This window comes from Notolepis coatsorum (assembly GCF_963971535.1).
Source record: "Notolepis coatsorum genome assembly, chromosome: 7".
Lineage (NCBI taxonomy): Eukaryota > Metazoa > Chordata > Actinopteri > Aulopiformes > Paralepididae > Notolepis > Notolepis coatsorum.
Genome location: NC_140171.1, coordinates 175,680,784 through 175,693,045, shown reverse-complemented (window position 1 = coordinate 175,693,045; position 12,262 = coordinate 175,680,784). Strand labels below are relative to the sequence as shown.

The 12,262-nt window shown below is 50.3% G+C and overlaps 1 protein-coding gene across 1 annotated transcript in view; it reads left to right on the top strand.

Moving 5' to 3' along the window:
- LOC311231846 (phosphorylase b kinase regulatory subunit alpha, skeletal muscle isoform-like) overlaps positions 1–12,262 on the top strand; it is a gene marked incomplete at both ends in the record, with an annotated part of 218,579 nt that overhangs the window by 96,093 nt on the left and 110,224 nt on the right. The window contains one exon of the mRNA XM_084318467.1: positions 525–603. Coding sequence (XP_084174593.1) covers positions 525–603 — 79 coding nt within the window. The remainder of the gene's footprint in view (positions 1–524; positions 604–12,262) is intronic.

Sequence of the window (12,262 nt, the reverse complement as noted above, 5' to 3'; positions counted from 1 at the left end):
ACTGAACCTTACTCCACCTGTCTGTACAACATGGCTGACGCTAACTGAACCTTACCCCACCTGTCTGTACAACATGGCTGACGCTAACTGAACCTTACTCCACCTGTCTGTACAACATGGCTGACGCTAACTGAACCTTACTCCACCTGTCTGTACAACATGGCTGACGCTAACTGAACCTTACTCCACCTGTCTGTACAACATGGCTGAAGCTAACTGAAACTTACTCCACCTGTCTGTACAACATGGCTGACGCTAACTGAACCTTACCCCACAGAGCAAAGTAGATTTCAATGGACTTCCGTCGGCTTAGCAGAGACATGGGAGCTCGACGCCATTGACTCTGCGTTGGTTAGTGGCTAACTAGACAGAGCTAGTATGAGGAGCAACATGGATTGCGTTGAGAAAAGTCTCAATAAACCAATAAACATCATCATTGATAAGTAGTAAACGGGACTAGGGTTCCAAACATCTGAAATATCCCTTTAATGTAAACCCTAACTATCTGCTTGTTGCTGGTGCAGCTGCTGACCACAAGGACATAGATGTTGCCGTGCTGAACACTCTGTACAAGCTGCAGGAGGGGTACTATGGTGGGGCCAGGTAAGAAGCTGCAGGAGGGGGGTGGGGCCAGGTAACAAGCTGCAGGAGGGGGTGGGGCCAGGTAAGAAGCTGCAGGAGGGGGTGGGGCCAGGTAAGAAGCTGCAGGAGGGGGTGGGGCCAGGTAAGAAGCTGCAGGAGGGGTACTATGGTGGGGCCAGGTAAGAAGCTGCAGGAGGGGGTGGGGCCAGGTAACAAGCTGCAGGAGGGGGTGGGGCCAGGTAACAAGATGCAGGAGGGGGTGGGGCCAGGTAACAAGCTGCAGGAGGGGGTGGGGCCAGGTAAGAAGCTGCAGGAGGGGTTGGGGCCAGGTAAGAAGCTGCAGGAGGGGGTGGGGCCAGGTAACAAGCTGCAGGAGGGGGTGGGGCCAGGTAACAAGCTGCAGGAGGGGGTGGGGCCAGGTAACAAGCTGCAGGAGGGGGTGGGGCCAGGTAACAAGCTGCAGGAGGGGGTGGGGCCAGGTAAGAAGCTGCAGGAGGGGGGCGGGGCCAGGTAACAAGCTGCAGGAGGGGGTGGGGCCAGGTAACAAGCTGCAGGAGGGGGGTGGGGCCAGGTAACAAGCTGCAGGAGGGGGTGGGGCCAGGTAACAAGCTGCAGGAGGGGGTGGGGGGCGGGGCAGGTAGCAAGCTGCAGGAGGGGGTGGGGCCAGGTAACAAGCTGCAGGAGGGGGTGGGGCTAGGTAACAAGCTGCAGGAGGGGGTGGGGCCAGGTAACAAGCTGCAGGAGGGGGTGGGGCCAAGTAACAAGCTGCAGGAGGGGGTGGGGCCAGGTAACAAGCTGCAGGAGGGGGTGGGGCCAGGTAACAAGCTGCAGGAGGGGGTGGGGCCAGGTAACAAGCTGCAGGAGGGGGTGGGGCCAGGTAACAAGCTGCAGGAGGGGGCGGGGCCAGGTAACAAGCTGCAGGAGGGGGTGGGGCCAGGTAACAAGCTGCAGGAGGGGGTGGTGCCAGGTAACAGATACTATGGTGCCAGGTAACAGATACTATGGGGCCAGGTAACAGATACTATGGTGCCAGGTAACAGATACTATGGGGCCAGGTAACAGATACTATGGTGCCAGGTAACAGATACTATGGGGCCAGGTAACAGATACTATGGGGCCAGGTAACAGATACTATGGGGCCAGGTAACAGATACTATGGTGCCAGGTAACAGATACTATGGGGCCAGGTAACAGATACTATGGGGCCAGGTAACAGATACTATGGGGCCAGGTAACAGATACTATGGTGGGGCCAGGTAACAGATACTATGGTGCCAGGTAACAGATACTATGGGGCCAGGTAACAGATACTATGGGGCCAGGTAACAGATACTATGGGGCCAGGTAACAGATACTATGGGGCCAGGTAACAGATACTATGGGGCCAGGTAACAGATACTATGGTGGGGCCAGGTAACAGATACTATGGTGCCAGGTAACAGATACTATGGGGCCAGGTAACAGATACTATGGGGCCAGGTAACAGATACTATGGGGCCAGGTAACAGATACTATGGTGCCAGGTAACGGATACTATGGTGCCAGGTAACAGATACTATGGTACCAGGTAACAGATACTATGGTGGGGCCAGGTAACAGATACTATGGTGCCAGGTAACAGATACTATGGTGCCAGGTAACAGATACTATGGTGCCAGGTAACAGATACTATGGGGCCAGGTAACAGGTACTATGGGGCCAGGTAACAGATACTATGGGGCCAGGTAACAGATACTATGGTGCCAGGTAACAGATACTATGGTGCCAGGTAACAGATACTATGGTGGGGCCAGGTAACAGATACTATGGGGCCAGGTAACAGATACTATGGTGCCAGGTAACAGATACTATGGGGCCAGGTAACAGATACTATGGGGCCAGGTAACAGATACTATGGGGCCAGGTAACAGATACTATGGGGCCAGGTAACAGATACTATGGTGCCAGGTAACAGATACTATGGGGCCAGGTAACAGATACTATGGGGCCAGGTAACAGATACTATGGGGCCAGGTAACATATACTATGGGGCCAGGTAACAGATACTATGGGGCCAGGTAACAGATACTATGGTGCCAGGTAACAGATACTATGGTGGGGCCAGGTAACAGATACTATGGGGCCAGGTAACAGATACTATGGGGCCAGGTAACAGATACTATGGGGCCAGGTAACAGATACTATGGTGGGGCCAGGTAACAGATACTATGGGGCCAGGTAACAGATACTATGGGGCCAGGTAACAGATACTATGGGGCCAGGTAACAGATACTATGGTGGGGCCAGGTAACAGATACTATGGGGCCAGGTAACAGATACTATGGGGCCAGGTAACAGATACTATGGGGCCAGGTAACAGATACTATGGGGCCAGGTAACAGATACTATGGGGCCAGGTAACAGATACTATGGGGCCAGGTAACAGATACTATGGTGGGGCCAGGTAACAGATACTATGGGGCCAGGTAACAGATACTATGGTGCCAGGTAACAGATACTATGGGGCCAGGTAACAGATACTATGGGGCCAGGTAACAGATACTATGGGGCCAGGTAACAGATACTATGGGGCCAGGTAACAGATACTTATGGGGCCAGGTAACAGATACTACTATGGTGCCAGGTAACAGATACTATGGTGCCAGGTAACAGATACTATGGGGCCAGGTAACAGATACTATGGGGCCAGGTAACAGATACTATGGTGGGCCAGGTAACAGATACTATGGGGCCAGGTAACAGATACTATGGGGCCAGGTAACAGATACTATGGTGCCAGGTAACAGATACTATGGTGCCAGGTAACAGATACTATGGTGCCAGGTAACAGATACTATGGGGCCAGGTAACAGATACTATGGGGCCAGGTAACAGATACTATGGGGCCAGGTAACAGATACTATGGTGGGGCCAGGTAACAGATACTATGGGGCCAGGTAACAGATACTATGGGGCCAGGTAACAGATACTATTGGGCCAGGTAACAGATACTATGGGGCCAGGTAACAGATACTATGGTGGGGCCAGGTAACAGATACTATGGTGCCAGGTAACAGATACTATGGTGCCAGGTAACAGATACTATGGTGCCAGGTAACAGATACTATGGGGCCAGGTAACAGATACTATGGTGGGGCCAGGTAACAGATACTATGGGGCCAGGTAACAGATACTATGGTGTGGCCAGGTAACAGATACTATGGGCCAGGTAACAGATACTATGGTGCCAGGTAACAGATACTATGGTGCCAGGTAACAGATACTATGGTGGGGCCAGGTAACAGATACTATGGGGCCAGGTAACAGATACTATGGGGCCAGGTAACAGATACTATGGGGCCAGGTAACAGATACTATGGGGCCAGGTAACAGATACTATGGGGCCAGGTAACAGATACTATGGTGGGGCCAGGTAACAGATACTATGGGGCCAGGTAACAGATACTATGGTGCCAGGTAACAGATACTATGGGGCCAGGTAACAGATACTATGGGGCCAGGTAACAGATACTATGGTGCCAGGTAACAGATACTATGGGGCCAGGTAACAGATACTATGGTGGGGCCAGGTAACAGATACTATGGGGCCAGGTAACAGATACTATGGGGCCAGGTAACAGATACTATGGGGCCAGGTAACAGATACTATGGGCCAGGTAACAGAGACTATGGTGCCAGGTAACAGATACTATGGTGCCAGGTAACAGATACTATGGGGCCAGGTAACAGATACTATGGGGCCAGGTAACAGATACTATGGGCCAGGTAACAGATACTATGGTGGGGCCAGGTAACAGATACTATGGTGGGGCCAGGTAACAGATACTATGGGGCCAGGTAACAGATACTATGGTGGGGCCAGGTAACAGATACTATGGTGCCAGGTAACAGATACTATGGGGCCAGGTAACAGATACTATGGGGCCAGGTAACAGATACTATGGGGCCAGGTAACAGATACTATGGGGCCAGGTAACAGATACTATGGGGCCAGGTAACAGATACTATGGTGCCAGGTAACAGATACTATGGGGCCAGGTAACAGATACTATGGGGCCAGGTAACAGATACTATGGGGCCAGGTAACAGATACTATGGTGCCAGGTAACAGATACTATGGGGCCAGGTAACAGATACTATGGGGCCAGGTAACAGATACTATGGGGCCAGGTAACAGATACTATGGTGCCAGGTAACAGATACTATGGTGGCCAGGTAACAGATACTATGGGGCCAGGTAACAGATACTATGGGGCCAGGTAACAGATACTATGGGGCCAGGTAACAGATACTATGGTGCCAGGTAACAGATACTATGGGGCCAGGTAACAGATACTATGGGGCCAGGTAACAGATACTATGGGGCCAGGTAACAGATACTATGGGGCCAGGTAACAGATACTATGGGGCCAGGTAACAGATACTATGGGGCCAGGTAACAGATACTATGGGGCCAGGTAACAGATACTATGGGACCAGGTAACAGATACTATGGGCCAGGTAACAGATACTATGGGGCCAGGTAACAGATACTATGGGGCCAGGTAACAGATACTATGGGGCCAGGTAACAGATACTATGGGGCCAGGTAACAGATACTATGGGGCCAGGTAACAGATACTATGGGGCCAGGTAACAGATACTATGGTGCCAGGTAACAGATACTATGGTGGGCCAGGTAACAGATACTATGGGGCCAGGTAACAGATACTATGGGGCCAGGTAACAGATACTATGGGGCCAGGTAACAGATACTATGGTGCCAGGTAACAGATACTATGGTGCCAGGTAACAGATACTATGGGGCCAGGTAACAGATACTATGGGGCCAGGTAACAGATACTATGGGGCCAGGTAACAGATACTATGGGGCCAGGTAACAGATACTATGTGGGGCCAGGTAACAGATACTATGGGGCCAGGTAACAGATACTATGGTGCCAGGTAACAGATACTATGGGGCCAGGTAACAGATACTATGGGGCCAGGTAACAGATACTATGGGGCCAGGTAACAGATACTATGGGGCCAGGTAACAGATACTATGGGGCCAGGTAACAGATACTATGGGGCCAGGTAACAGATACTATGGGCCAGGTAACAGATACTATGGGCCAGGTAACAGATACTATGGGGCCAGGTAACAGATACTATGGGGCCAGGTAACAGATACTATGGGGCCAGGTAACAGATACTATGGGGCCAGGTAACAGATACTATGGGCCAGGTAACAGATACTATGGGCCAGGTAACAGATACTATGGGGCCAGGTAACAGATACTATGGGCCAGGTAACAGATACTATGGGGCCAGGTAACAGATACTATGGGGCCAGGTAACAGATACTATGGGGGCCAGGTAACAGATACTATGGGGCCAGGTAACAGATACTATGGGGCCAGGTAACAGATACTATGGGGCCAGGTAACAGATACTATGGTGCCAGGTAACAGATACTATGGGGCCAGGTAACAGATACTATGGGGCCAGGTAACAGATACTATGGGGCCAGGTAACAGATACTATGGGGCCAGGTAACAGATACTATGGGGCCAGGTAACAGATACTATGGTGCCAGGTAACAGATACTATGGGGCCAGGTAACAGATACTATGGGGCCAGGTAACAGATACTATGGGGCCAGGTAACAGATACTATGGGGCCAGGTAACAGATACTATGGGGGCCAGGTAACAGATACTATGGGGCCAGGTAACAGATACTATGGGGCCAGGTAACAGATACTATGGGGCCAGGTAACAGATACTATGGGGCCAGGTAACAGATACTATGGTGCCAGGTAACAGATACTATGGGGCCAGGTAACAGATACTATGGGGCCAGGTAACAGATACTATGGGGCCAGGTAACAGATACTATGGGGCCAGGTAACAGATACTATGGTGCCAGGTAACAGATACTATGGGGGCCAGGTAACAGATACTATGGGGCCAGGTAACAGATACTATGGGCCAGGTAACAGATACTATGGGGCCAGGTAACAGATACTATGGTGGGCCAGGTAACAGATACTATGGGCCAGTAACAGATACTATGGTGCCAGGTAACAGTACTATGGGCGGCAGGTAACAGATACTATGGTGCCAGGTAACAGATACTATGGTGCCAGGTAACAGATACTATGGGGCCAGGTAACAGATACTATGGTGCCAGGTAACAGATACTATGGTGCCAGGTAACAGATACTATGGGGGCCAGGTAACAGATACTATGGTGCCAGGTAACAGATACTATGGGGGCCAGGTAACAGATACTATGGTGCCAGGTATCAGATACTATGGTGGCCAGGTAACAGATACTATGGGGCCAGGTAACAGATACTATGGTTGGCCAGGTAACAGATACTATGGGGCCAGGTAACAGATACTATGGTGCCAGGTAACAGATACTATGGGGCCAGGTAACAGATACTATGGTGCCAGGTAACAGATACTATGGGGGCCAGGTAACAGATACTATGGGGCCAGGTAACAGATACTATGGTGCCAGGTAACAGATACTATGGGGCCAGGTACAGATACTATGGTGCCAGGTAACAGATACTATGGGGCCAGGTAACAGATACTATGGTGCCAGGTAACAGATACTATGGGGCAGGTAACAGATAATATGAGAGTGTGTCCAGGTAACAGGAGTATCTATGGGGCCAAGGTAACAGATACTATGGTATGCCAGGTAACAGATACTATGGGTGCAGGTAACAGTAATCTGATAGGTGGGCCAGGTAACAGATACTATGGGCCAAGGTAACAGATACTAAGGGCCATGTAACAGATACTATGGGGCCAGGTTACAGATACTATGGTGCCAGGTAACAGATACTATGGGGCCAGGTAACAGATACTATGGGGCCAGGTAACAGATACTATGGGGCCAGGTAACAGAGACTATGGTGCCAGGTAACAGATACTATGGGGCCAGGTAACAGATACTATGGGGCCAGGTAACAGATACTATGGGGCCAGGTAACAGAGACTATGGTGCCAGGTAACAGATACTATGGTGCCAGGTAACAGATACTATGGTGGGGCCAGGTAACAGATACTATGGGGCCAGGTAACAGATACTATGGTGCCAGGTAACAGATACTATGGGGCCAGGTAACAGATACTATGGGGCCAGGTAACAGATACTATGGGGCCAGGTAACAGATACTATGGGGCCAGGTAACAGATACTATGGGGCCAGGTAACAGATACTATGGGGCCAGGTAACAGATACTATGGGGCCAGGTAACAGATACTATGGGGCCAGGTAACAGATACTATGGTGCCAGGTAACAGATACTATGGGGCCAGGTAACAGATACTATGGGGCCAGGTAACAGATACTATGGTGGGGCCAGGTAACAGATACTATGGGGCCAGGTAACAGATACTATGGGGCCAGGTAACAGATACTATGATGGGGCCAGGTAACAGATACTATGGGGCCAGGTAACAGATACTATGGGGCCAGGTAACAGATACTATGGGGCCAGGTAACAGATACTATGGTGCCAGGTAACAGATACTATGGTGCCAGGTAACAGATACTATGGGGCCAGGTAACAGATACTATGGGGCCAGGTAACAGATACTATGGGGCCAGGTAACAGATACTATGGGGCCAGGTAACAGATACTATGGGGCCAGGTAACAGATACTATGGGGCCAGGTAACAGATACTATGGGGCCAGGTAACAGATACTATGGGGCCAGGTAACAGATACTATGGGGCCAGGTAACAGATACTATGGTGCCAGGTAACAGATACTATGGGGCCAGGTAACAGATACTATGGGGCCAGGTAACAGATACTATGGTGCCAGGTAACAGATACTATGGTGCCAGGTAACAGATACTATGGGGCCAGGTAACAGATACTATGGGGCCAGGTAACAGATACTATGGTGCCAGGTAACAGATACTATGGTGCCAGGTAACAGATACTATGGTGGGGCCAGGTAACAGATACTATGGGGCCAGGTAACAGATACTATGGTGGGGCCAGGTAACAGATACTATGGTGCTAGGTAACAGATACTATGGGGCCAGGTAACAGATACTATGGGGGCCAGGTAACAGATACTATGGGGCCAGGTAACAGATACTATGGTGCCAGGTAACAGAAACTATGGTGGGGCCAGGTAACAGATACTATGGTGGGGCCAGGTAACAGATACTATGGGGGCAGGTAACAGATACTATGGTGCCAGGTAACAGATACTATGGGGCCAGGTAACAGATACTATGGTGCCAGGTAACAGATACTATGGTGCCAGGTAACAGATACTATGGTGCCAGGTAACAGATACTATGGGGCCAGGTAACAGATACTATGGGGCCAGGTAACAGATACTATGGGGCCAGGTAACAGATACTATGGGGCCAGGTAACAGATACTATGGTGCCAGGTAACAGATACTATGGTGCCAGGTAACAGATACTATGGTGCCAGGTAACAGATACTATGGGGCCAGGTAACAGATACTATGGGGCCAGGTAACAGATACTATGGGGCCAGGTAACAGATACTATGGTGCCAGGTAACAGATACTATGGGGCCAGGTAACAAGGACAGATACTATGGGGCCAGGTAACAGATACTATGGTGGGGCCAGGTAACAGATACTATGGGGCCAGGTAACAGATACTATGGGGCCAGGTAACAGATACTATGGTGGGGCCAGGTAACAGATACTATGGGGCCAGGTAACAAATACTATGGGGCCAGGTAACAGATACTATGGTGCCAGGTAACAGATACTATGGTGCCAGGTAACAGATACTATGGGGCCAGGTAACAGATACTATGGGGCCAGGTAACAGATACTATGGGGCCAGGTAACAGATACTATGGGGCCAGGTAACAGATACTATGGGGCCAGGTAACAGATACTATGGGGCCAGGTAACAGATACTATGGTGGGGCCAGGTAACAGATACTATGGTGGGGCCAGGTAACAGATACTATGGGGCCAGGTAACAGATACTATGGTGGGGCCAGGTAACAGATACTATGGGGCCAGGTAACAGATACTATGGTGCCAGGTAACAGATACTATGGGGCCAGGTAACATATACTATGGTGCCAGGTAACAGATACTATGGGGCCAGGTAACAGATACTATGGTGGGGCCAGGTAACAGATACTATGGGGCCAGGTAACAGATACTATGGTGGGGCCAGGTAACAGATACTATGGGGCCAGGTAACAGATACTATGGGGCCAGGTAACAGATACTATGGTGCCAGGTAACAGATACTATGGGGCCAGGTAACAGATACTATGGGGCCAGGTAACAGATACTATGGGGCCAGGTAACAGATACTATGGGGCCAGGTAACAGATACTATGGGGCCAGGTAACAGATACTATGGGGCCAGGTAACAGATACTATGGGGCCAGGTAACAGATACTATGGGGCCAGGTAACAGATACTATGGTGCCAGGTAACAGATACTATGGGGCCAGGTAACAGATACTATGGTGGGGCCAGGTAACAGATACTATGGGGCCAGGTAACAGATACTATGGGGCCAGGTAACAGATACTATGGTGGGGCCAGGTAACAGATACTATGGTGCCAGGTAACAGATACTATGGGGCCAGGTAACAGATACTATGGGGCCAGGTAACAGATACTATGGTGGGGCCAGGTAACAGATACTATGGGGCCAGGTAACAGATACTATGGTGGGGCCAGGTAACAGATACTATGGTGCCAGCTAACAGATACTATGGGGCCAGGTAACAGATACTATGGGGCCAGGTAACAGATACTATGGTGCCAGGTAACAGATACTATGGTGCCAGGTAACAGATACTATGGGGCCAGGTAACAGATACTATGGGGCCAGGTAACAGATACTATGGGGCCAGGTAACAGATACTATGGGGCCAGGTAACAGATACTATGGTGCCAGGTAACAGATACTATGGGGCCAGGTAACAGATACTATGGGGCCAGGTAACAGATACTATGGGGCCAGGTAACAGATACTATGGGGCCAGGTAACAGATACTATGGGGCCAGGTAACAGATACTATGGGGCCAGGTAACAGATACTATGGGGCCAGGTAACAGATACTATGGGGCCAGGTAACAGATACTATGGTGCCAGGTAACAGATACTATGGTGGGGCCAGGTAACAGATACTATGGGGCCAGGTAACAGATACTATGGTGCCAGGTAACAGATACTATGGGGCCAGGTAACAGATACTATGGGGCCAGGTAACAGATACTATGGGACCAGGTAACAGATACTATGGGGCCAGGTAACAGATACTATGGGGCCAGGTAACAGCTACTATGGGGCCAGGTAACAGATACTATGGGGCCAGGTAACAGATACTATGGGGCCAGGTAACAGATACTATGGGGCCAGGTAACAGATACTATGGTGCCAGGTAACAGATACTATGGTGGGGCCAGGTAACAGATACTATGGGGCCAGGTAACAGAAACTATGGGGCCAGGTAACAGATACTATGGGGCCAGGTAACAGATACTATGGGGCCAGGTAACAGATACTATGGGGCCAGGTAACAGATACTATGGGGCCAGGTAACAGATACTATGGTGCCAGGTAACAGATACTATGGGGCCAGGTAACAGATACTATGGGGCCAGGTAACAGATACTATGGGGCCAGGTAACAGATACTATGGTGCCAGGTAACAGATACTATGGGGCCAGGTAACAGATACTATGGTGGGGCCAGGTAACAGATACTATGGGGCCAGGTAACAGATACTATGGGGCCAGGTAACAGATACTATGGGGCCAGGTAACATATACTATGGTGGGGCCAGGTAACAGATACTATGGTGGGGCCAGGTAACATATACTATGGTGGGGCCAGGTAACAGATACTATGGTGCTAGGTAACAGATACTATGGGGCCAGGTAACAGATACTATGGGGCCAGGTAACAGATACTATGGTGGGGCCAGGTAACAGATACTATGGTGCTAGGTAACAGATACTATGGGGCCAGGTAACAGATACTATGGGGCCAGGTAACAGATACTATGGGGCCAGGTAACAGATACTATGGGGCCAGGTAACAGATACTATGGGGCCAGGTAACAGATACTATGGTGCCAGGTAACAGATACTATGGGGCCAGGTAACAGATACTATGGTGCCAGGTAACAGATACTATGGGGCCAGGTAACAGATACTATGGTGGGGCCAGGTAACAGATACTATGGGGCCAGGTAACAGATACTATGGTGCCAGGTAACAGATACTATGGGGCCAGGTAACAGATACTATGGGGCCAGGTAACAGATACTATGGGGCCAGGTAACAGATACTATGGGGCCAGGTAACAGATACTATGGTGCCAGGTAACAGATACTATGGTGCCAGGTAACAGATACTATGGGGCCAGGTAACAGATACTATGGGGCCAGGTAACAGATACTATGGGGCCAGGTAACAGATACTATGGGGCCAGGTAACAGATACTATGGTGCCAGGTAACAGATACTATGGTGCCAGGTAACAGATACTATGGGGCCAGGTAACAGATACTATGGGGCCAGGTAACAGATACTATGGGGCCAGGTAACAGATACTATGGGGCCAGGTAACATATACTATGGTGCCAGGTAACAGATACTATGGGGCCAGGTAACAGATACTATGGGGCCTGGTAACAGATACT